This window comes from Dendrobates tinctorius, unplaced genomic scaffold (genome assembly GCF_039654945.1).
Source record: "Dendrobates tinctorius isolate UK_male_01 unplaced genomic scaffold, ASM3965494v1 ptg000126l, whole genome shotgun sequence".
Taxonomy (NCBI): Eukaryota; Metazoa; Chordata; class Amphibia; order Anura; family Dendrobatidae; genus Dendrobates; species Dendrobates tinctorius.
The window spans coordinates 26273811-26301142 of record NW_027361794.1 but is presented as its reverse complement, the minus strand read 5'-3'; the positions used below and the strand labels follow the sequence as shown (position 1 = coordinate 26301142).

Below are 27332 nucleotides of genomic sequence, written 5' to 3'. Positions count from 1 at the left end.
ATTGAGATTGTTAAAGAGATTTCGAATCGATGAAAAATGAGCCAAAATTCACGTGCTGATAGACGCGCGGTTTACCGATCTCCTCTTTTCAGCTGCAACGGCCAAAATCCAGTGATCGTTGAGCTCGCGGAGACTCTTCACTTATCCCAGAAGGCACTGGGAATATGCAAATGATCTCCTCAGGACTCTTCCCCTGCCAAATTCCTGCTATCCTTTTAAAGTGGGCAAAACTCTACTCAGACAGCACAGGGTGAGGGTAAAACAGTGTGGCAATGCTTTATTGTACCACAAAACAGGCAGATAACACATAGAACAGTCCCAGCAAAATACCCAAGATGGGGCACATTACAGAGTCTCACCCTCCACTGACCCGCTGGGATAAGAGCAGCTGTGACTACATATCTTCCAGGGTCGCTACCTCACCTGTGGCACGCACACAGAGAGGAGGTAACGACAAGCGTAGGAAGATGACAGTCCATACACGGCCAGTTGATCCGAAGATCACAACCTGGCTTCATATTCCAGGGTCGGTTACTCCACCTGTGGCACGCACACAGAGAGGTGACAACAAGTGTAGAAAGATGGCAGTCCATTGAGTCCATACAAGGAACAAGGCTAGTTGATCTGAGGATCATAACCTGTCACGAAACGTATCCATAGTTCAGCAATGGTCAATGAAGCAGATCGGTATTCTTCCAACTGAGGCTAAATACCCCTAGGTTGTTTCCTATATAGAATCATAGATCTGTGTCCCTCGCAATGAAGCCATGATGTAAATGGCTGCCGTCCTGTCTCTGGTCCTTTTGGGATGTATGGATGTCTTGGCAGAATCTCTCTGGCTTTTTCCCTCTGTCTCTTTACTCTTTATATACAGGTATGTAACCTATTTTTAGACTTAACAAGTGTCCCACATTCAGTATTTACATAAAGGGTAAGAATGGTGATGAAATCAAATAGCATTACTTGATTATTTAAACTATTTGCATAGTTTTTCCCTCACTGCTTGGAGATTAGTTACAGATCACTTGGAAAACGCTAGCATTTTGAAAACTTATTACACTTGCATATCACTAGTTTTTAAGCGGGAAATAGGTGGGAATTTAAAATACGGTTTTCTCGCATATGTCCCGCGGAATGGAATTCTGGAATTCCTGCAATTCCACACATGTACACATAGCCTCAGGGGGTAAATTATGGGTATAGTTTTACATTTGGAATTAATAAAGTTTAGTTTTATCCTAGTTTGTCAGCAAACTTGAGGAATGACAAGAGACAACCCATTTAAAGAGATTCAATTTTGGTTAAAACTATTCCAACACTATGAACATAAAAAAGGCTTCTCCCCTATGTGACGTCTCTGATGTTTATTAACAGTTGATTTTCAAGTAAAATATTTCCCACATTAAGAAAATGAAAAAGGCTTCTCCTCTGTGTGACTGCTCTGATGGCGATCAAGAAGTGCTTTCCTGTTAAAATATTTCCCACATTCTGAACAGGAAAAAGGTTTCTTCCCTGTGTGAGTTCTATGGTGTTCATTAAGACTTCCTTTCTGGTTAAAACATTTCCCACATTCTGAACAGGAAAAAGGCTTCTCCCCCATGTGACTGCTCTCATGTCTAACAAGAATCGCTTTCTGGTTAAAACATTTCCCACATTCCGAACAGGAAAAAGGCTTCTCCCCTGTGTGACTGCTCTGATGTCTAACAAGAATCGCTTTCTGCTTAAAACATTTCCCACATTCTGAACAGGAAAAAGGCTTCTCCCCTGTGTGAGTTCTCTGGTGAGAAACAAAATGTGATTTCTGTGTAAAACATTTCCCACATTCTGCACACGAAAAAGGCTTCTCCTCTGTGTGAGTTCTATGGTGATTAACCAATTGTGATTTCCAGTTAAAACATTTTCCACATTCAGAACATGAAAAAGGCTTCTCCCCTGTGTGAGTTCTCTGGTGTGTAACAAAATGAAATTTCTTGTTAAAACATTTCCCGCATTCTGAACATGAATATGGCTTCTCTGCTGTGTGAATTCTCTGATGTGTAACAAGAATCGCTTTCTGGTTAAAACATTTCCCACATTCTGAACATGAAAAAGGCTTTTCTCCTGTGTGGGTTGTTTGGTGACTAATAAGATGTTCTTTCCGGTTAAAATATTTCCCACATTCTGAACAAGAAAAAGGCTTCTCCCCTGTGTGAGTACTATGGTGATTAACCAAATGTGATTTCCAGTTAAAACATTTCCCACATTCTGAACATGAAAAAGGCTTCTCCCCCGTGTGAGTTCTATGGTGATTAACCAAATGTGATTTCCAGTTAAAACATTTCCCACATTCTGAACATGAAAAAGGCTTCTCCCCTGTGTGAGTTCTATGGTGATTAACCAATTGTGATTTCCATTTAAAACATTTCCCACATTCAGAACATGAAAAAGGCTTTTCTCCTGTGTGGGTTGTTTGGTGACTAATAAGATGTTCTTTCCGGTTAAAATATTTCCCACATTCTGAACAAGAAAAAGGCTTCTCCCCTGTGTGAGTACTATGGTGATTAACCAAATGTGATTTCCAGTTAAAACATTTCCCACATTCTGAACATGAAAAAGGCTTCTCCCCTGTGTGAGTTCTATGGTGATTAACCAATTGTGATTTCCATTTAAAACATTTCCCACATTCAGAACATGAAAAAGGCTTCTCCCCTGTGTGAGTTCTCTGGTGTGTAACAAAATGAGATTTCTTGTTAAAACATTTCCCACATTCTGAACATGAAAATGACTTCTTTGCTTTAGGAGCAGTGTGTTTTTTAATGCCTCTTTTGTGACTTTGATTTTCCTTAGTAGTCAGTAATGAATCAGAAGATGGGACCTGTTTCATAGGATCAGATGACAGATCTTTGCTGTGAATGGATGATGGTATATCTGGAGTAATGGCTTTCACTTCATTTGTATCTTGTAGGATATCAAGATCATCAGATTTAAAAATTGAAGATGTCAGCTGTTTCTCTGATCTCCTGGTACAGTCATCTGCCAAGATAAACAATTTTTTTTAATAAAATATCCTTGAGTTTTATATTTTTGAATATTTCTACTTAAACTGTCCATAAAAATGGCAAGCTATGTAAAAAACTTTAATTATTTACCAAGACAATGACAGTTCACCGTCTAATAGAAAACCTTGTTGGATGAACCAGTAGTGTGTGGTGTTCAACTGTTTGTTCATTCTGCCTCCCAAATATCGAATAAAAAGAAACCAATCAATGTTATGTAGGCAAAAATAATACCAATTCTCATCTCACAAAAAACAAGTCCCCAATCAGGTCCATCATTTGTCAATAGAAAAACAGATAAGGCAGGTTACTGTTAATGCTATAGTTAGGGTTAATGTTGTGGCTAAAGTTAGAGTTAGTGTTTGGGCTAAAGTAACGGTTACTGTTAGGCTGAAGTTAGGATTAGGCCAAAGAATTGTCTCCCCAATAATTGGGTCACGTCACATCAGTCATGTCAGAGTTTTCTTTTTCCGGAAAAAAAAAAATCAAAACGAATAAAATGGCCCGTCAGTATTATAGTGCAGAGGAGGCTTATGCACTTTTATGTTCTGACAGTGAAGAAAGTGCAGTGTCAGATGGCGATGTGGATTTCGAGGGCTTTAGTAGCAGCGACAGTGATAGCTCAGAAATGAGCAGTGATTCTGGTCCATCCTCACACACAAGGACCAGTACAACAAGAAGGACAAATAGCGCTTCTGGAGAAATGTCTCCAACTCAGGGAACAATGCCCAGTACTAGCGCTGTCCCTAGTGCTCGTGAATTGGCGCACACCAATGACCAAGGGGCTTTTGCCTCTTGATGAAGCATTTCCCAGATGGGAGGCTTCGGATTCAGCTACTCCATTCATCCCTAATTTTAATGTCTTTCCAAGTGTAAATGTGGACGTGGAAAAATTTGGACTAATTTTTTTTTCATTTGTTTATGACAGATAGCTTGCTAGAGCATATTGTCCTACAAATTTATATATGTCCCAATTCATCAGCCAGAATCCACGATACTATTATGCTAGGTCATATATGGAAGTGAAGCTGAAATGGACGTATCATAGACTGACACTGGCTACTCAGAAGATTGTGTGACACCCGTTTCCTGTCTCTTTGTCTTGAGAAAACTTCAGTTGTGTGCAAGCCTTTGCTGAGAAAGAAGTAGACATCTAACTCTGTGTTCGGTGTGACACTCGGCCTATATTGGGTCAGGTACAAGCAATCATATAGATCTCGCTTTAAGGGATCACCCTCACACTAATACCTGGGGGTAGGTGGATCCTCCAGGTTCCTAGTTCTATAGAAAAGGGCTTTCAATGCCCAAACAAATTTGAACAGCTTTGGGTGGAGGAGAATGTTGTGGTCTAGAGGCAAAATGGTGATCATGGTAATACGGCCGGACTACACCACCGATAAAGCAGCCACAGCCGGTGACTGAGAGGAATCTGTGACTTCTCTGCATTCAGTGGTTACTACTCACCTGGGTAGTCATATGTGGGAATCTCCTCTTTACACCATTCATCATCTCTCACATATGTCTCTGTAGTATTAATATGGGTCAGATCTTCACCCTGAAACAAATATTGTAAGAGTCACTGACAGATGGAGAAGTCCCATCTATGATCAGCTCTAATCCTGCCATCTCCACCGCTCTCATTACACAAGTATAAAACATATAATACTGGTGGATAAAACAAGACTGAGCACAAGACCTTCACAGCCGTCTACACATCATAGGGGAGATCTCCTGACACCTTCTCTCCATCTACCTGATGATCCTGAGGAGCACTGGGATCTTCTTGGTTACAGTCCTGTGGAAGAAGAGGACGGGGACATCTCTCTGGTGTTGTCCTCTTACTGGATAGATCTGGAGGAAACACATACAGGGACTGAATTCATTCTCTACATACAGATAATTATAGGCCGTGTGTATTTAGTCCTGTCTGTTACCTGGTGATGTGAGGGGCTGGGGAACCTCCATTATGACGTTCTTGTACAGATCTCTGTGTCCTTCTAAATACTCCCACTCCTCCATGGAGAAATAGACAGCGACATCCTGACACCTTATAGGAACCTGACACATACAATGATACCGTCATCCCCCGATCCCTTCATAGTGTTACTGTATAATGTCCCAGCATTCCCAGCAGTGTCACCTCTCCAGTCAGCAGCTCAATCATCTTGTAGATGAGTTCTAGGATCTTCTGGTCATTGATGTCCTCATGGATCAGGGGGTGAGGTGGAGGCCCCGTGATTGGGCTCAGGGGTCTTCCCCATCCCTCAGACACAGGGTCCTGACAGCGCTCACTAGAGGTCTTCTTCACCACTGTGTAATCCTGGTTATGGAGAGACACATTAATAAATCTCACTACAGACATTCCCAGAGTCCTCACCTCTCCAGTTCTGTCCATCTGTTATTCCCATAGATAAGAATGATGTAATGTGACGTCATCAGAATCTCTCACCTCTCCAGTGAGACGGAAGAGGATCTCTAGGGTGAGGTGTAACATCCTCTCCGCCATCTTGTCTCTGTCCATATCCATCCTTGATGGGGAAATCAGGAAAATTCTCTTCTGTAGAAGATCTTCACTGAGAGGATCCGATATTGTAGAGACCTGAATGAGAAGAAGATGATCCGATGTAACATCATAAGAATCCTGTGTAATAATACAATTACTGGAGATAATAAGGGAAACATATGAGGAGATTTATTATCTTACAGGGTTTAGTTTTCTCCCCTGACATCTACTAATAAAACCTATATATTTAGGCCACAGACAACAAGCAGTTTCCTCCTCGGAGTCGGCAGCTGAACACGTTCCTCATAGACTCAACGTCACCATCAAGTCCCATCAGAGTGAAGGAACATCGCTCCTCTATTCAGCTCTATGGATCCAGGATGAAATCCACTGCGGCCCCTGCAAGAAAAGAGCGAAGTCTGGTGAGACCCCCGAGGCCGGAGATTTCTACAGCTGCTCTGTGCACACAGGACCTGTGATGAGGTCACAGGAGGGGAGGAGTCAGGGGTCACATGATCAGGGGCCTCAGTGTGTGCAGGACTCTGCTGTGCTGGTTGTCATGGTGCTGGATGAGGGGAAGTTTCTGTGTGGGGTCAGGAGGGGTTTACAGGGTGGATGTAGCAGAGCCGTGTGTGTACGGAGCGGAGCCGTGTGTGTACGAGGTGTACGGAGCGGAGCCGTGTGTGTACGAGGTGTACGGAGCGGAGCCGTGTGTGTACGAGGTGTACGGAGCGGAGCCGTGTGTGTACGAGGTGTACGGAGCGGAGCCGTGTGTGTACGAGGTGTACGGAGCGGAGCCGCGTGTGTACGAGGTGTACGGAGCGGAGCCGTGTGTGTACGAGGTGTACGGAGCGGAGCCGTGTGTGTACGAGGTGTACGGAGCGGAGCCGCGTGTGTACGAGGTGTACGGAGCGGAGCCGCATGTGTACGAGGTGTACGGAGCGGAGCCGTGTGTGTACGAGGTGTACGGAGCAGAGCCGCGTGTGTACGAGGTGTACGGAGCGGAGCCGCGTGTGTACGAGGTGTACGGAGCGGACGGAGCCGTGTGTGTACGAGGTGTACGGAGCGGAGCCGTGTGTGTACGAGGTGTACGGAGCGGAGCCGAGTGTGTACGAGGTGTACGGAGCGGAGCCGTGTGTGTACGAGGTGTACGGAGCGGAGCCGAGTGTGTACGAGGTGTACGGAGCGGAGCCGTGTGTGTACGAGGTGTACGGAGCGGAGCCGTGTGTGTACGAGGTGTACGGAGCGGAGCCGCGTGTGTACGAGGTGTACGGAGCGGAGCCGTGTGTGTACGAGGTGTACGGAGCGGAGCCGTGTGTGTACGAGGTGTACGGAGCGGAGCCGAGTGTGTACGAGGTGTACGGAGCGGAGCCGTGTGTGTACGAGATGTACCAAACAGAGCTGTGTGTGTACGAGGTATACTCCCAGCTTCGGTCGCAGACGCCTCTGCGTATGCTGTATACACCCGTATACACCAGCTTCAGTCACAGACCCCTGTGTATACTGTATACACCTGTATACCCCCAGCTTCAGTCACAGACCCCTCTGTGTATGCTGTATACACCCGTACACCCCCAGCTTCAGTCTCAGACCTCTGTGTATACTGTATACACCCGTATACCCCAGCTTCAGTCACAGACCCCTGTGTATACTGTATACACCTGTATACCCCAGCTTCAGTCACAGACCCCTGTGTATACTGTATACACCTGTATACCCCCAGCTTCGGTCGCAGACCACTCTGTGTATACTGTATACCCCCAGCTTCGGTCGCAGACGCCTCGTGTACGCTGTATACACCCGTACACCCCCCAGCTTCAGTCTCAGACCTCTCAGTGTACGCTGTATACACCTGTATACCCCCAGCTTCAGTTGCAGACCCCTCTGTATGCTGTATACACCTGTATTCCCCCAGCTTCGGTCGCAGACCCATCAGTGTGCTCTTTATACACCCGTATACCCCCAGCTTCGGTCGCAGACGCCTCTGTGTACACTGTATACACCCGTATACCCCCAGCTTTGGTCACAGACCCCGCGTCTCTCACACTGTATACACCCGTATACCCTCAGCTTCAGTCTCAGACCCCTGTGTGTATGCTGTATACAACTGTATACCCCCAGCTTCTGTCACAGACCCCTCTGCGAACTCTGTATACACCCGTATGCCACCAACTTCGGTCGCAGACCACTCTGTACGCTGTATACACCTGTATACCCCCAGCTTCGGTCACAGACCCCTATGTTCACTGTATACACCTCTAAATCCCGAGATTGGGTCGCATACCCCTGTGTACGCAGTATACACCTGTATACCCCCAGCTTTGGTCACAGACCCCCTGTGTGCTATACACCCGTACACCCCAGCTTCAGTCGCAGGCCCCTCTGTGTATGCTGTATACACCCGTATACCCCCAGCTTTGGTCACAGATCCCCCTATGTACGCTGTATGCACCCGTATACCCCCAGGTTCGGTCATAGACCCCTCCGTGTTTGCTGTATACACCCGTACACCCCAGCTTCAGTCGCAGGCCCCTCTGTGTATGCTGTATACACCCGTATACCCCCAGCTTTGGTCACACATCCCCCTATGTACGCTGTATGCACCCGTATACCCCCAGGTTCGGTCATAGACCCCTCCGTGTATGCTGTATACACCCGTATATCCCCAGCTTCAGTCGCAGGCCCCTCTGTGTACGCTGTATACACCTGTATACCCCCAGCTTTGGTCACGGACCCCCTGTGTACGCTGTATAGACTCGTATACCCCCAGCTTGGGGCATAGACCCCTCCGTGTATGCTGTATACACCCGTATACCCCCAGGTTCAGGCATAGACCCCTCCATGTATGCTGTATACACCCGTATATCCCCAGCTTCGGTCGCAGACCCCTGTGTATGCTGTATACACCCGTATACCCCCAGCTTCGGTCGCAGACCCCTGTGTACGCTGTATACACCCGTATACCCCCAGCTTCAGTCGCAAACCCCTGTGTATGCTGTATCCACCCGTATACCCCCAGCTTCGGTCACAGACCCCTGTGTACGCTGTATACACCCGTATACCCCCAGCTTCAGTCGCAAACCCCTGTGTATGCTGTATACACCCGTATACCCCCAGCTTCGGTCACAGACCCCGCATATCTCACACTGTAGAACTGACGCCGGACTCACACGGTAAAACTGCAGTCGTCGGTCTCTCATCTCTCGCACTTATACTGATAACATAAGATGGAGTCAGACGAACCCTCCTGCAAAACGTGAGAACAAAGTCATTACTACAGGACTGTGTGAGAAAGGGAGTTATTCTACAAGAAACGCTGGGGCCACAAATGAGAATAACATAATGTTGTTCATCTTCTCTTTCACCATAGATATTGACAGTGAGGGCGACTTCCACTTTGCCGCAATGTGGATTTTAGTGGCCATAAATAAGTAGTTTACTAGCTTCTGAAAGCTTTCTGGAAGCCGAGAAGGCCTGGTTCCCAGTAAAAGGGTAGAAGGTTCCAGATCAACTGGTCCACCATACATCTGTGCTATCAGACGCTTCACCTTCTCCCAAAGCTCAGAAACCACCATACAAGACCACCAAATATGTCTCATGTCACCAGATATTCCACAGCCCCTAAAACAGTCTCCCGAGATTTTAGGAAAAATGTTGTGAATTTTTTCCTGTGCAATAGTTTTAAGGAGGTCTCCACAAGGGAAGTCTGGTGACTACCTCATGATATAGTGTCACAGCTACAATACCATTCATCAATTGACTGTTCAAACCCCAGATCCTCCTCCCACTGTAACATACTGTATACTTCAATTTTTTATCATCTTGTGGAGAATTTATAGCATAGTAGATCAATCAGATCGTTCCCCTGCCCAAAGGGTCATTTAGACATTTATTTTCAAAAATAAAACTCGTTGCCCTGAGAGTAGTACCGCTCGGGAGGATCTGCTTTGCAAAGTGGGAGATCTGGTTCAATCGCATTACCTCCCGAACTGGAGGGTCAAATATTTGAACAAATTCCTGTCTGTCAAGTAAGATATTAAATGGGGAACACAAATGTTTAAGTATATGAATACCTTTCAGCTTCCACCAAGAAAAAATTAGTGGCTCAAGGCCTGGCGGGAACATGGGGTTTTGTAATATAGCTGTCAGGGGAGAAGGGCTTGATTGTAAGTTATATTTAAACCGGACTTTCCTCCAAAGAAGCAACGAGTGGACTGTAAAAGGAGCCACATTCATTAACCCCCGTGGAAGTCGGTCTGTGGTCCACATTAGGCCTGATAAAGAGAATGGTTTGGAGAGAAATGATTCCAGAATAACCCATCTCGGACTATTGGGATATGAACACGCACTTATTAATGGAGTAGTCTGTGCCGACTTGTAATAAAGTGTAAAATTAGGGAGGGATAAACCCCCTTCTTTTCTGTGACGGAACATAAGTTTTTGCACAATTCTGGGTTGTTTTCCGAGCCAAAGAAACTTAGACATCGTAGAGTGTAAATGAGTAGAGTTGAGCGAAACGGGTCGAAAAATTTCAAAAGTCGCCGACTTTTGGCAAAGTCGGGTTTCATGAAACGAAACCCGACCCTAGGATGAGGTCGGCCACGAGGTCGGCGACTTACGCGCCAAAGTCGCGTTTCAAAAGTTTGTTTTGCGCTCTTTTTCAGCCAATCAGGATCCACGGACACTGTGGGCAACGTGATGACATAGGCAGGGGTCACCACCATCTTTCAGAAGGGCATGCAAGTGATTGGCTTGCTTTGGTGGGCGTCAAAGGGGGTATAAAAGGGCGTGCACGCCGACCGCCATCTTACTTCTGCCGATCTCAGTATAGGGAGAGGTTGCTGCTGATTCTGTAGGGAGAGCATTAGGCAGGGAAGAAGACAAAAAAACTGCTTCTGCTGCTAGCGATTTGGCCTGCACAACACACCAGTCACTGTGTGTGCAGTGCAAGGGGAGGCTATATAGTGGTGTATCAGTGGTGTTGGTTGTTGGGCTGCCTTCTAAGGCTTCCTGACATTCCTGCATTGCTGTTTACCCACTGCTCCGCAAACTGCTTTTTTAAAAGCAATCCCAATTTTTTTTTTTGTCCTGCTGAGAAGAAAAAAAAACTGCTTCTGCTGCTAGCAATTTGGCCTGCACAACACACCAGTCACTGTGTGTGCAGTGCAAGGGGAGGCTATATTGTGGTGTATCAGTGGTGTTGGTTGTTGGGCTGCCTTTTAAGGCTTCCTGACAGGCTGGCATTGCTGTTTACCCACTGCTCTGCAAACTGCTTTTTTAAAAGCAATCCAATCTCCCTTATCCTCTAGTCACTTTTGTCACAGCTGTGCCATCGAGCCTGTCACATAGCGCTCAGATATTCATTGGGCCTCACACAATCCAAAAGTGTCCAGTGTCCAAAAGTGTGTGCAGAGATTCAAAATCTCCCTTATCCACTAGTCACTTTTGTCACAGCTGTGCCATCGAGCCTGTCACATAGCGCTCAGATATTCATTGGGCCTCACACAATCCAAAAGTGTCCAGTGTCCAAAAGTGTGTGCAGAGATTCAAAATCTCCCTTATCCTCTAGTCACTTTTGTCACAGCTGTGCCATCGAGCCTGTCACATAGCGCTCAGATATTCATTGGGCCTCACACAATCCAAAAGTGTCCAGTGTCCAAAAGTGTGTGCAGAGATTCAAAATCTCCCTTAGCCTCTAGTCACTTTTGTCACAGCTGTGCCATCGAGCCTGTCACATAGCGCTCAGATATTCATTGGGCCTCACACAATCCAAAAGTGTGTGCAGAGATTCAAAATCTCCCTTATCCTCTAGTCACTTTGGTCACGGCTGTGCCATTCAGCCTGTCACATAGCGCTCAGATATTCATTGGGCCTCACACAATCCAAAAGTGTCCAGTGTCCAAAAGTGTGTGCAGTGATTCAAAATCGCCCTTATCCTCTAGTCACTTTTGTCACAGCTGTGCCATCGTGCCTGTCACATAGCGCTCAGATATTCATTGGGCCTCACACAATCCAAAAGTGTCCAGTGTCCAAAAGTGTGTGCAGAGATTCAAAATCTCCCTTATCCTCTAGTCACTTTTGTCACAGCTGTGCCATAGAGCCTGTCACATAGCGCTCAGATATTCATTGGGCCTCACACAATCCAAAAGTGTCCAGTGTCCAAAAGTGTGTGCAGAGATTCAAAATCTCCCTTATCCACTAGTCACTTTTGTCACAGCTGTGCCATCGAGCCTGTCACATAGCGCTCAGATATTCATTGGGCCTCACACAATCCAAAAGTGTCCAGTGTCCAAAAGTGTGTGCAGAGATTCAAAATCTCCCTTATCCTCTAGTCACTTTTGTCACAGCTGTGCCATCGAGCCTGTCACATAGCGCTCAGATATTCATTGGGCCTCACACAATCCAAAAGTGTCCAGTGTCCAAAAGTGTGTGCAGAGATTCAAAATCTCCCTTATCCTCTAGTCACTTTTGTCTCAGCTGTGCCATCGAGCCTGTCACATAGCGCTCAGATATTCATTGGGCCTCACACAATCCAAAAGTGTCCAGTGTCCAAAAGTGTGTGCAGAGATTCAAAATCTCCCTTATCCTCTAGTCACTTTTGTCACAGCTGTGCCATCGAGCCTGTCACATAGCGCTCAGATATTCATTGGGCCTCACACAATCCAAAAGTGTCCAGTGTCCAAAAGTGTGTGCAGAGATTCAAAATCTCCCTTATCCTCTAGTCACTTTTGTCACAGCTGTGCCATCGAGCCTGTCACATAGCGCTCAGATATTCATTGGGCCTCACACAATCCAAAAGTGTCCAGTGTCCAAAAGTGTGTGCAGAGATTCAAAATCTCCCTTATCCTCTAGTCACTTTTGTCACAGCTGTGCCATCGAGCCTGTCACATAGCGCTCAGATATTCATTGGGCCTCACACAATCCAAAAGTGTCCAGTGTCCAAAAGTGTGTGCAGAGATTCAAAATCTCCCTTATCCTCTAGTCACTTTTGTCACAGCTGTGCCATCGAGCCTGTCACATAGCGCTCAGATATTCATTGGGCCTCACACAATCCAAAAGTGTCCAGTGTCCAAAAGTGTGTGCAGAGATTCAAAATCTCCCTTATCCTCTAGTCACTTTGGTCACAGCTGTGCCATCGAGCCTGTCACATAGCGCTCAGATATTCATTGGGCCTCACACAATCCAAAAGTGTCCAGTGTCCAAAAGTGTGTGCAGATATTCAAAATCTCCCTTATCCTCTAGTCGCTTTTGTCACAGCTGTGCCATCGAGCCTGTCACATAGCGCTCAGATATTCATTGGGCCTCACACAATCCAAAAGTGTCCAGTGTCCAAAAGTGTGTGCAGAGATTCAAAATCTCCCTTATCCTCTAGTCACTTTGGTCACAGCTGTGCCATCGAGCCTGTCACATAGCGCTCAGATATTCATTGGGCCTCACACAATCCAAAAGTGTCCAGTGTCCAAAAGTGTGTGCAGAGATTCAAAATCTCCCTTATCCTCTAGTCACTTTGGTCACAGCTGTGCCATCGAGCCTGTCACATAGCGCTCAGATATTCATTGGGCCTCACACAATCCAAAAGTGTCCAGTGTCCAAAAGTGTGTGCAGAGATTCAAAATCTCCCTTATCCTCTAGTCACTTTGGTCACAGCTGTGCTATCGAGCCTGTCACATAGCGCTCAGATATCAGTGGGCCTCACACAATCCAAAAGTGTCCAGTGTCCACAAGTGTGTGCAGAAATTCAAAATCTCCCCTGTCCTATAGACACCTTGTACCTTGTTTTACATTACTATATAGTTTGTTGGATTTTGTCTACATTTCTACCAAAAATGAGGAAGGCTGGTTTAAGAGGCCGTGCAATTGGGCGGGGGTTGGCAGCTGGTAATGATGGTGTTGGTGGTGGATCTGATGGTAATGGCAAGAGCAAAATAGGACCGAATGCAGGAGGTGTTGAGCCTGCGTCATCGTCTGGCTACATAAGGCCTCGAATGCTTAGTTTTCTAGGAGTTGGCAAACCGCTTTTAAAGCCAGAGCATCAGGAAAAAGTTTTGTCTTACATTGCTGACTCAGCCTCCAGCTCTATCGCCTCCTCTTCTTCAGTTGTAAAAAGCAAAGCACTGAGTCATCATTGGAGGCTCATGTTCATGAACCACACCTTTCCTTGTGTCCTTCACCCCAACCAAGATTGAAGGATGACGCAGACCATACTACTGATTACTCCATGGAGCTGTTTTCACATACCATGCCTGGATTATCAAGTGAAATGGTGAATTACCCAGGCCAAGATGAATCTGACATGGAGTGCACTGATGCACAGCCGCTGATGGATGATTCTGCTGGTACATTCACTCAGAGCACTACATTGTCCTCGCAGTGTACAGAGCCAGATTCTGACCCTGATGAGACTCAGGTGCCCCTTCCCGCACACTATACCACCATACACGGTGACACAGAGGAAGGTGCACATGACATAGAAGAGGAGGTGATGGATGACCCAGTTGTTGACCCAGATTGGCATCCATTGGGGGAAGAGGGTGCTGCTTCCAATAGCTCAGATGAGGAGCATCCACAGCAGACATCGACATCGCAACAGCTGTTATCTGGCAGGCCCGGAGCACTCCAAAGACAAGTTCCAAACATCAAAAGAGTTGCTGGACAGCTTGTCCAGAGGGTCAAAAGATCACAGCGTGCTAGGCCGCAAAATGTCTGCCAAAGTAGGAAGAGTGCAGTGTGGCACTTTTTTGAACAAAATCCTCATGATCAGGCCAAGGTTATCTGTAAGAAGTGCGCAAAGACCTTTAGCCGAGGGAAAAATCTGAAAAATTTGAATACCAGTTGCATGCTTAGACATTTAACCAGCATGCACTTGCAAGCATGGACACAACACCAAACCTCAAGTGCCACATGTGCAACTGATCACAACGAAGGTAGTCAGCAACGCTACATTGTTTCCCCCACTGTAAGCCCACCGGTTAGCACAGCAGCAAATGTTGAGGTGTTGTTGCAAGGCCACAGCAGTCAGGGAATCCCACTGTTATATCAACGAAAGACTGATTCTAGGCCATCAGAAAGAACACCAACTCCATCACCATCATCAACCCTCTCTCAGTCCGCCCTGTCCACCGCTACTTCCACCATATGCAGCTCTCAAGTCCAGCTCACCCTCCCAGACACTATGAGTAGGTCAAGAAAGTACTCAGTCTCTCATCTGCGTACACTGGGTTTGAACGCCCACATTGCCAAACTAATCTCGTTTGAGATGATGCCCTTTCGGTTGGTGGAAAGCACAGCTTTCCGCGAACTCATTGCCTATGCAGTACCACGCTATGACCTACCCAGTCGCCACTTCTTCTCTCGCAAAGCCATCCCAGCCCTCCACCATCATGTGAAAGACCGCATTGTCCATGCACTCAAGCAGTCAGTGAGCGGAAAGGTGCACCTCACAACTGATGCATGGTCCAGTCGGCATGGCCAGGGCCGTTACGTGTCCATCACTGCACACTGGGTTAATGTGGTGGATGCAGGGTCCACAGGGGACAGCGGTGGTGGGGCAGTGCTGCCTAGCCCACGGTATAGGAAACAGTTGGCTGTAGGCGTTCGACCCTCCTCCTCCTCCACCTCCTCCAGAAGCGAAAGCTCATCCACAGAGCGCAGTCGTACGAGCACTCCATCTGCAGCTGCCACTGTTGCACACGATGTGTCCCCCTATCGAGCAGCTAGTGGAAAGCGTCAGCAGGCTGTGTTGCAGATGATGTGTTTGGGCAACAGACACACCGCCGAGGTGCTGGCCGAGTACTTGAAGCGACAAACTGAGTCATGGCTGGGCAGTGTACATCTTGAGGCAGGCAAGGTAGTTAGTGATAACGGCCGTAATTTTGTGGCAGCCATAGCCCTTTCAAAACTCAGTCATATACCTTGCTTGGCTCACACCTTGAACCTGGTGGTGCAGTGCTTCCTCAAAAATTATCCGGAGTTAACAGCCCTGCTCCAGAAGGTGCGAAGACTGTGCGCGCACATCCGCCGGTCGCCTGTACACTCCGTTCGTATGCAGAAGCTGCAGCGATTGCTCCACCTTCCCAACCACCGCCTCATTATCGACATTGCAACAAGGTGGAACTCCACCCTGCACATGGTGGAGCGGCTGTGCGAGCAGAGGCAGGCCATAATGCATTTGTGGGAGGATACACGGCCAGGCACTTTGAGAGCAGACATGGAGTTGACAGGTGTGCAGTGGTCGAAGCTGAAAGACCTCTGTAAAGTCCTTCAGTGTTTTGAGGAATGCACACGGCTGGTAAGCGCAGACGACGCCATCCTAAGCATGAGCATCCCACTTATGCATCTGCTCATGCAAACTTTGACGCACCTTAAGGAGCAGGCGTCTGCAACCAATGTTGATGAGGAGGAAGAGGAGGAGGGAATCCTTGATGACATTCAGCCATTGTCTGCTCAGGGACCTCTCCTGGACGAGGTGGAGGAAGAAGAGGAGGAGGAGGAGGATGATGGGGATGATTACTTAGGGGAGGAGGATGCATCTCGTGGGGCAAGTGAAAATGTTGGCGTGGCAAGGTCTGGTACAGGGTTTGTGCGTGACTGGAGGGATGTGGATTTGCCAGAAAGTGCTCCTCCAACCAGCACTCGCAGTGCATCATTGACACCGGGAACATTGGCCCACATGTCAGATTATGCCTTGCAGATCCTAAAAAGGGACCCACGCATTGCTAAAATGATGAACGATGACGACTACTGGTTGGCCAGCATCCTGGATCCACGCTATAAAGGCAAATTACAAAACATCATGCCACAGGAGAACCTTGACCTAATATTGGCTAATAAACAAGCAACTCTGGTAAATCGGTTGCTTGAGGCATTCCCAGCACACAGCAGCGGTGATGGTTCTCACACGAGCCGTACGGAACGGGGGCAGCTTGGCAGAGGTGTTCGTGGTGCACACAGCAGAAGTGGCGTTGGAGACAGGGCTTTCATGACAATGTTGTGGACTGATTTTTCAAGTACCGCTCACACAACTGGTAATACTGCATCGATGGAAAGTGACAGGAGACAGCAGTTGTCAACTATGGTTACAAACTACTTTTCCTCCCATATCGATGTTCTCCCACACAGGTCATTCCCCTTTGATTATTGGGCCGCTAAACTGGACACCTGGCCTGAATTGGCACAATATGCCTTACAGGAGCTCGCTTGCCCAGCTGCAAGTGTGCTATCGGAAAGAGTCTTCAGTGCAGCTGGATCAATCCTGACAGAAAAAAGGACCCGTCTGTCAACCCAAAATGTGGATGATCTAACCTTCATTAAAATGAACCACGCATGGGTTTCCAAGGATTTTGTCCCACCTTCCTCTGATGACACATAGGGTGACAGAAAAATGGCTTGCTTTGGTCCACCTCTTCCTGGGACTTGACCTATTTCACCTTTTGCATCAGCTGAATGTCCAACATCAACATATGCCACTTTCTAAAACTCCCTAACTGTGCTGCCCCCCCCATGGCCGGGGTCACCACCTAGCGCACGACACCGTGCGAGTGCCGTTGCCCTGGACAGGTGGGTAGGCCGACTCTTGGGCGCGGGCACTGGTACAGGGTCCTTCATAGTGCAATCAAGTGTCTCTGACGGTGGTGGTGCACACCCGCCGTCAGACACACCGCCGTACTATGAGGGGCCCAGTGCCAGTACCGACGCCCACGAGTTGGCCCCCCTTGCTTGGGCAGGGCCCCAGCATTTGCAATCTTTACCTCTCCCTGCTCCTCCGCTGTGTAGTCTGGGCCGTCAAATCCATACTGTGCCTGACACCGTCTGAGCCTGCCTCCTGAGACATACTGTATATTTTGAATGTGTACGCTATCCATACATGTTATCCGGGGAAACGGTACCCTTTCTAACCTTTGTGCAATCACGTGCAATCCATACTGGGCCTAACACCGTCTGAGCCTGCCTCCTGAGACATATATTTTGAATGTGTACGCTATCCATACATGTTATCCGGGGTTACGGTACCCTTTCTAACCTTTGTGCAATCACGTGCAATCCATACTGGCCCTAACACCGTCTGAGCCTGCCTCCTGAGACATATATTTTGAATGTGTACGCTATCCATACATGTTATCCGGGGAAACGGTACCCTTTCTAACCTTTGTGCAATCACGTGCAATCCATACTGGGCCTAACACCGTCTGAGCCTGCCTCCTGAGACATATATTTTGAATGTGTACGCTATCCATACATGTTATCTGGGGATACGGTACCCTTTCTCACCTTTGTGCAATCACGTGTAATCCATACTGGGCGTGAGAACGGCTGGCGAGCTGTTAAGCAAGCTACAGCACCTGTGGTTTGCACACGTAAGTTTGTCATTTTTTCAGGAATGACGGTTAGGGCTAATTCCGGAACTGCGGTTGACCTGCACTTACTGGGAAATCATTGTTCGCGGGTAATAATTGTAATCAGTGATCCCCATCACTAACGTTGTTCAGCGGGTTATCTGCACCTGTAAGCGACAAACGCTGGCCTTTTCAGTGTAGCGCACATGCAGCCACGGACATGTAAGGGCATGACACACCAGTTATTGGCCAATCTCATGTGCCAGAGCCTCACGTGTCCATCTAGTAAGCCGGACTCGGACCGCGGGGCATGACGGAGTCTCGTTCGTTAACGGAATTAAGCTTGCAATGTGTGCATCTGTTCTGTAGCTGGCATGGTTGAGGTTTCCCAGGTGGAGTCGAATTTAACCGTAGGCTCCACTCCTGGTGGTGCCCTTCTGGACATTCCTTTAAGGTTCAGCTTTGCAACCATACTGCCCACGTAAAACAAACACTTTGCCTTCATGAACGCTGTTTGGAGGGTCATGACTCATGGGAATAACGCCGCCCAATCAGTTAACCTGCTAGAGAGATCCTTCGTTGCTCCCAAGCATGACATCACACTCCCTAGGAAGAAGGTAATGCCACTGTGGCGACCGTACTCCTGGGGGCGACACAAGTGCACTGATGCCCAGCCACTGCTCGATGAATCTGCTGGTACATTGACCCAGACCACTACATTCCCCTCGCACGCTACATGACCTGAATCTGACCCTGATGAAACTCAGGTTACCCTTCCCATATACAGTTCCATCTTACACGGTGACAAAGAGGAAGCTGCAGATGAAAGTGCAGGTTCGGCCCACCCGCCATCAGACACACCACCGTACTATCAGGGGCCCTGTGCCAGTGCCGTCGCCAACGAGTGGGCCCCCCCTGCTTGCTCAGGATCACAGCACTTGCAAAGTTGAAATACTGTGCAGTGAGATGGAAGATGGGGACGACGAGGAATCCAGACAAGTACAGGGATTCCCTAGCGAGGAGACTTATTTGATTGTTTTCAATGTTGGGACAGCAATTTTTGTTGGGCACTATACTCTGGAGAATGATAGATGGGGCCCACCATACACTGGAACATTCCAAAGGTGGACATCAGACACTGGAGCAGCATTTACAGGGCCCATTATACACTAGAGCATTAGAAATGGGGCCCATTATGTTTGGAGCATTATTTGGGCCCATAACACAGTGGAGCTTCATCCATGGGGACCAACATATACTGTAGCATTATGTGGAGCTCATCATATACTGTTTCAAACATTATATGGGACCAATGATTCTGTATGGAGAAATAGATGGGCCTCGTCATGAGATGTAAAAAGTGAAGTATTTTTCATTGTACTATACCGCTATTTCTCTGCCGTATCGGAGCTTGATGAGTTGTGGTATGTGTTAAAGGGGCGCTCTTTCGCCCAGGGCACATGAAAACCTGGAGCCAGCCATCCCCCCCCACAACTTTAGCCAAATAACCCCCATTTTTCAGTGCGTAACTTGTATTATGAAGTTAATTAAGGTTGACAAGCTTAAGAAAGAAGAATTGATGCTTTTGGCATTCAAATGGGCACTGTAGGTGTGTTTCCTGTCCTCCTCTCACTGCCGACTTTTATTCCCCATTGACTTACATTGGGTTTCGTGTTTCGGGACGACCCCGACTTTTCCCTATAATCGGACGATCTTGCTCGACCCGACTTTTGGAAAAGTCGGGTTTCACGAAACGAAACGCGACCCTAAAAAACCAAAAGTCGCTCAACTCTATAAATGAGTGAACGTTCTGGCTGGTACCATAATTGGGAGGGACCTAAATAGATATAAGAAGCGAGGCAGTGACACCATTTTTAATGCATGTATTCTGCCGAGCAAGGATAACTTTGAGGAAGCCCATCTATCCAGGTCCCTCTGGAAGTTTTGGATCAGTGGACAGTAGTGTTGAGCATTCCGATACCGCAAGTATCGGGTATCGGCCGATACTTGCTGTATCGGAATTCCGATACCGACTTCCGATATTTTTTCAATATCGGAAGTCGGCATCGGAATCGGAAGTTCAAAGTTGATTGACAGCCTGACGTCATCATGATGCGCGGTGTGTGCGCATCATGATGCGCCGTCATTTCGGGCCTTCCGGGGGTCTCTGCCGGCCTGCCGGGGGGCTGTGCCGGCCTTCCGGGGGGCTGTGTGGACTGCCCGGGGTCTGTACCGGCCTGCCGGGGGGCTGTGCCGGCCTGCCGGTGGTCTGTGCACCCTGTGGGGGTCTGTAACGGCCTGCCGGGGGGCTGTGCCGGCCTGCCGGGGGGCTGTGCTGATGTCCGGGGGTCTGTGCAAGCATCGTCCGATGGGACTACAAGTCCCATCTGGCGATGCCTGCTACCATGACAGTGATTGACACATTAGCCAATGATGGGACAGTAGTAGTCCCATCATCTGGCTAATGTGTTAAATGTTAAAAAAAAAAAAAAAATACTACATACATACTACATACATACTACATGCATGCTACATACATACTACATGCTACATACATACTACATACATACATACATACTACATAACACATATATACTACATACATACTACATACATACTACATGCTACATACATACTACAAATATACTACATGCATGCTACATACATACTACATGCTACATACATACTACATACATACTACATACATACTACATGCATGCTACATACATACTACATGCTACATACATACTACATATATACTACATGCATGCTACATACATACTACATGCTACATACATACTACATACATACTACATACATACTAAATGCTACATACATACCACATACATACTACATACATACTACATGCTACATACATACTACATATATACTACATGCATGCTACATACATACTGCATGCTACATGCATGCTACATACATACTACATACATACTACATGCTACATACATACTACATACATACTACATACATACTACATGCATGCTACATACATACTACATATATACTACATGCATGCTACATACATACTACATATATACTACATGCATGCTACATACATACTGCATGCTACATGCATGCTACATACATACTACATACATACTACATACATACCACATATATACTACATACATACTACATACAATACATTCATACAATACATACATAGACATACAGTACATATAACATAGAGTAACATACTTACCAATACTTGTCACATTGTTCCCCGAAGCCATTGTCGTCTACGGAATAAATATTAACATAACAAACCACAAAAATACTCACCCACGATCCGAAGCAGTCCACGAGTGTGTCCCACGACGATCTTGGGTAGAGAACTGCAGCATCAGCTGTTGCTGCCGTTCTCTACGGGCTGCAGGAATCCAATGACGGAAGGTAGGTATCCTTCCGCACTGTATTCCTCCGCCACTTAAAAAAAAAAAAGTCCCTAGTCTCACTTTATGCCATTGCTGCGTGGGAATTTCCCACACAGCAATGGCATAAAGTGAGACTAGGGACTTTTTTTTTTTAAGTGGCGGAGGAATACAGTGCGGAAGGATACCTACCTTCCGTCATTGGATTCCTGCAGCCCGTAGAGAACGGCAGCAACAGCTGATGCTGCAGTTCTCTACCCAAGATCGTCGTGGGACACACTCGTGGACTGCTTCGGATCGTGGGTGAGTATTTTTGTGGTTTGTTATGTTAATATTTATTCCGTAGACGACAATGGCTTCGGGGAACAATGTGACAAGTATTGGTAAGTATGTTACTCTATGTTATATGTACTGTATGTCTATGTATGTATTGTATGAATGTATTGTATGTAGTATGTATGTAGTATATATGTGGTATGTATGTAGCATGTAGTATGTATGTAGTATGTATGTAGCATGCATGTAGCATGCAGTATGTATGTAGCATGCATGTAGTATATATGTAGTATGTATGTAGCATGTAGTATGTATGTAGTATGTATGTGGTATGTATGTAGCATGTAGTATGTATGTAGTATGTATGTAGTATGTATGTAGTATGTATGTAGCATGTAGTATGTATGTAGCATGCATGTAGTATATATGTAGTATGTATGTAGCATATATGTAGTATGTATGTATGTAGCATGTAGTATATATGTAGTATGTATGTTGCATGTAGTATATATGTAGTATGTATGTTGCATGTAGTATATATGTAGTATGAATGTAGCATGTATGTAGTATGTAGTATGAATGTAGCATGTATGTAGTATGCATGTTGTATGTATGTAGCATGTAATTTTTTTTTTTTTTTTTTTTTACATTCAACACATTAGCCGGATGATGGGACTACTACTGTCCCATCATTGGCTAATGTGTCAATCACTGTCATGGTAGCAGGCATCGCCCGATGGGACTTGTAGTCCCATCGGACGATGCCTGCACAGACCCCCGAAGCCTGCACAGCCCCCCGGAGCCTGCACAGCCCCCTGGCAGGCCGGCACAGCCCCCCGGCAGGCCGGCACAGCCCACCGGAGCCTGCACAGCCCCCCGGCAGGCCGGCACAGCCCCCCGAAAGGCCCGTACAGACCCCAGAGAGGCTGTACAAGGGAAAAACAGGATTTTTCTTATTCCGATACCGGAAGTCCCATAGACTTGAATGGGACTTCCGGTATCGGAATCGGCGATACCGATACTTTTTTTTAAGATCGGCCGATCCATTCCGATCCGATACTTTGAAGTATCGGACGGTATCGCTCAACTCTAGTGGAGAGTAATTCCACCTAAACAGAGGTGACCTGTTGGCTGTTAAGTTGATACCCAGATATGTTAGATAATGTTCTTTGTGTATAAACCCAAAATGGGAGGCTATATTAGTTTGCTCTTAGGAAAATTTACAAATAATGCTTCGGAATTATTAATGTTAATCTTTAACCCTGAGATCTTCTCAAATTCGTGAAGGAGGGAAAACAAGTGAGGGAGTGTAGTGTGGGGACTTATTAATGTTAGCAGGAGATCATCCGCAAAGAGGCTGACTTTATATTGGTCTCCCATATTCTCAGGGCCCAGGATATTCTGATCTCTCCTTATTGCTTCCCCAATGGGATCCATTGCAAAAGCAAAAAGATCCGGAGATAGAGGACAGCCCTGCCTGGTACCCTCTGAATATTAATTGGAGGGGGATGTGGTGACGGGAGTTTTTCATAAGCGATAGGGCTATCATATAACAATTGGAGGCACTTTATAAGTTTAGGGGAGAATCCGACTTCCGATAGAACAGTAAAGAGATATGTCCAGGACGCCGAATCGAAAGCCCTCTCAATATCTAATGCAAGCAGGAGAAGTCGCTTTTGCTGTAGGTTAGTTGTATGAATAATATTTCACCCTCTCCTAATATTATCTGGGGCCTGTCGCGCTGGTATAAAACCAACCTGACCCCGATGGATGAGGTGAGGGAGGATTTTATTGGTCCTGTTAGTCACAATGGATGTAAAGATTTTGAAGTCAATGTATAAGAGGGAAATAGGTCTATAATTTGTTGTGAGATGATCTTTCTTAGGATTAGGGATTACGGTTACATGCGCCACGTAGAGCTCAGGGGGCAGCTGTGAGCCATTTAGTAGTGAATTACAGAGGTTTTTATATGTGGTGTCAGCACATCGCTGCATTTTTTATAATATATTGCTGTAAGACCATCCGGCCCCGGGGCCTTTCATCTTTTTAGTTTTTTGGTTGTTGAAACTATTTCCTCCTCAGAGATGTGTAAATGGAGTTGTTGTGCCGCGGACTCAGTCAGGTTAGGTAGATGTAGTGTGAGAAGGAATGACTCCAGTAGTGGGGGGGGGTGATTGTGGGGCGAATACAAACTCTGGGGGTATTCATTATAAGTGCTATACATGACATCGGGGTGGGCTGAGATCTGACCCTTAGGGTCTTTTATAGAGGAGATTATATGCAGTGACTCTCTCATTCTGAGCTTACGAGCGGCATCTTATTAGGCTTATTGGCATGGTGATAAAACGCGGCTTTACTCCAAGTTAGCGCCTCTCCGTTCTGGTGGTGAGAATGGCGTCTAATTGTCATTTCATATCTTGTATTTGTGTAGATAAGTATAGGGGTGAAGAGCGCTGATTGGCCAATTCTGACTCCTGCAGTTTCTCCTCCAGTCTGGGCTGTAATTCAGACCTTTCTTCTTCCTGTCGGCCGATAACTTATCACAGAACCGGGAATAGATTTTCTGTGCGCGAGTCACATTGCTCCAAGTGAGGCCTCCTCCGCTGTGTGAGTTTAGGGGAAATTTGTTATATCTTCTCTTATAGCGGTTACATTAGAGATTTGGGCATTTTAGCTCCTGGTGTGGAGTCGATAGCACAATCATATGCCGCCATATAGTAGACGGCCGGTAACTGGGGAGAATTCCCTCATGTGTGGGGTCTATTTCCCTCCAGAGAAATCACACGTTACATTCCACACATAACACTGTGTAGAGAAGGCGGCGCGGGGTAATTGTGCCAGTAGTGAGGGGCAAATAATGGCGGGAATGTCACTGACTGAGGAGAAGGCTCCATGGAGGTCAGCACTCCGGAGATCATGTGACCCCCTGACTCCTCCCCTCCTGTGACCTCATCACAGGTCCTGTGCACAGAGCAGCCATATATGTGGAGTGCGGCTCTGCAGGTTAGTGATGGGCAGTCCGGCTCTTCTGGCTCCTTTCCCCAGTTTTTTCACTCCTGTCCCTTCACTATAAGGCCTGGGCCTCATTATACAGCTGTACAGGGGTCTAGTGAAGGCTTTTTAGCCCTTTCCTCAGACTGTAGCTCCTGGGAACAGGCCCTCACTCCTGTCCCTTCACTATAAAGCCTGGGCCTCATTATACAGCTGTACAGGGGTCTAGTGAAGGCTTTTTAGCTCTTTCCTCAGACTGTAGCTCCTGGGAACAGGCCCTCACTCCTGTCCCTTCACTATAAAGCCTGGGCCTCATTATACAGCTGTACAGGGGTCTAGTGAAGGCTTTTTAGCTCTTTCCTCAGACTGTAGCTCCTGGAAACAGGCCCTCACTCCTGTCCCTTCACTATAAAGCCTGGGCGTCATTATACAGCTGTACAGGGGTCTAGTGAAGGCTTTTTAGCTCTTTCCTCAGACTGTAGCTCCTGGGAACAGGCCCTCACTCCTGTCCCTTCACTATAAAGCCTGGGCCTCATTATACAGCTGTACAGGGGTCTAGTGAAGGCTTTTTAGCCCTTTCCTCAGACTGTAGCTCCTGGGAACAGGCCCTCACTCCTGTCCCTTCACTATAAAGCCTGGGCCTCATTATACAGCTGTACAGGGGTCTAGTGAAGGCTTTTTAGCTCTTTCCTCAGACTGTAGCTCCTGGGAACAGGCCCTCACTCCTGTCCCTTCACTATAAAGCCTGGGCCTCATTATACAGCTGTACAGGGGTCTAGTGAAGGCTTTTTAGCTCTTTCCTCAGACTGTAGCTCCTGGGAACAGGCCCTCACTCCTGTCCCTTCACTATAAAGCCTGGGCCTCATTATACAGCTGTACAGGGGTCTAGTGAAGGCTTTTTAGCTCTTTCCTCAGACTGTAGCTCCTGGAAACAGGCCCTCACTCCTGTCCCTTCACTATAAAGCCTGGGCGTCATTATACAGCTGTACAGGGGTCTAGTGAAGGCTTTTTAGCTCTTTCCTCAGACTGTAGCTCCTGGGAACAGGCCCTCACTCCTGTCCCTTCACTATAAAGCCTGGGCCTCATTATACAGCTGTACAGGGGTCTAGTGAAGGCTTTTTAGCCCTTTCCTCAGACTGTAGCTCCTGGAAACAGGCCCTCATTCCTGTCCCTTCACTATAAAGCCTGGGCCTCATTATACAGCTGTACAGGGGTCTAGTGAAGGCTTTTTAGCCCTTTCCTCAGACTGTAGCTCCTGGAAACAGGCCCTCACTCCTGTCCCTTCACTATAAAGCCTGGGCCTCATTATACAGCTGTACAGGGGTCTAGTGAAGGCTTTTTAGCTCTTTCCTCAGACTGTAGCTCCTGGGAACAGGCCCTCACTCCTGTCCCTTCACTATAAAGCCTGGGCCTCATTATACAGCTGTACAGGGGTCTAGTGAAGGCTTTTTAGCCCTTTCCTCAGACTGTAGCTCCTGGGAACAGGCCCTCACTCCTGTCCCTTCACTATAATGCCTGGGCCTCATTATACAGCTGTACAGGGGTCTAGTAAAGGATTTTTAGCCCTTTCCTCAGTCTGTAGCTCCTGGGCACAGGCCCTCACTCCTGTCCATTCACTATAAAGCCTGGGCCTCATTATACAGCTGTACAGGGGTCTACTGAAGGCTTTTTAGCCCTTTCCTCAGACTGTAGCTCCTGGGATCAGGCCCTCACTCCTGTCCCTTCACTATAAAGCCTGGGCCTCATTATACAGCTGTACAGGGGTCTAGTGAAGGCTTTTTAGCCCTTTCCTCACACTGTAGCTCCTGGGAACAGGCCCTTCCTCCTGTCCCTTAACTATAAAGCCTGGGCCTCATTATACAGCTGTACAGGGGTCTACTGAAGGCTTTTTAGCCCTTTCCTCAGTCTGTAGCTCCTGGGATTAGGCCCTCACTCCTGTCCCTTAACTATAAAGCCTGGGCCTCATTATACAGCTGTACAGGGGTCTAGTGAAGGCTTTTTAGCCCTTTCCTCAGTCTGTAGCTCCTGGGATTAGGCCCTCACTCCTGTCCCTTCACTATAAAGCCTGGGCCTCATTATGCAGCTGTACAGGGGTCTAGTGAAGGCTTTTTAGCCCTTTCCTCAGACTGTAGCTACTGGGAACAGGTCCTCACTGCTGTCCCTTCACTATAAAGTCTGGGCCTCATTATACAGCTGTACAGGGGTCTAGTGAAGGCTTTGTAGCCCTTTCCTCAGACTGTAGCTCCTGGGAACAGGCCCTCACTCCTGTCCCTTCACTATAAAGCCTGGGCCTCATTATACAGCTGTACAGGGGTCTAGTGAAGGCTTTTTAGCCCTTTCCTCAGACTGTAGCTCCTGGGAACAGGCCCTCACTCCTGTCCCTTCACTATAAAGTCTGGGCCTCCTTAAACAGCTGTACAGGGGTCTAGTGAAGGCTTCTAGTGAAACCTACAGACATAAAAAGGGCGGCCCTCTCTCCCTCCTCAGTTGCATTACAGAGCATGAGAGGGGATCCCTAAGAAAGGTGTCTTGGTGAAGGTTCCTGAGCTATAAAGAGGTAAGGGGTTCTACTCCCCCCTCTTTCTAGTTAAGAATCCCGACTGCTCCTTCCGCACCATTATTAATCTCAGAAGCCTCAAGAAATTAATTGAAATTCACTCTTTCAAAATGGAGTCTGTGAAATCGGCGATTAAATTGCTTTTCAGTGGGTACTTTATAGTAGTCTTAGACCTTAAAGACGCCTATTATCATGTTCCGATACACGCAGATCATCAGCAATTCCTAAGGGTGGCTGTTTCAGTGG

At 47.1% G+C, this 27332-nt stretch overlaps 1 protein-coding gene across 1 annotated transcript; it reads right to left on the bottom strand.

The window, feature by feature from the left end:
* Positions 1-260: 260 nt before the first annotated feature.
* Positions 261-27280, bottom strand: LOC141047203 (uncharacterized). Its single transcript, XM_073542155.1, has 3 exons — positions 27260-27280; positions 4500-4590; positions 261-3012 (listed from the first exon to the last, which is right to left on the bottom strand). The coding sequence occupies exons 1-3, from the start codon at positions 27278-27280 to the stop codon at positions 1403-1405; spliced, it is 1722 nt and encodes a 573-aa protein (XP_073398256.1). The 3' UTR covers positions 261-1402.
* Positions 27281-27332: the final 52 nt, after the last annotated feature.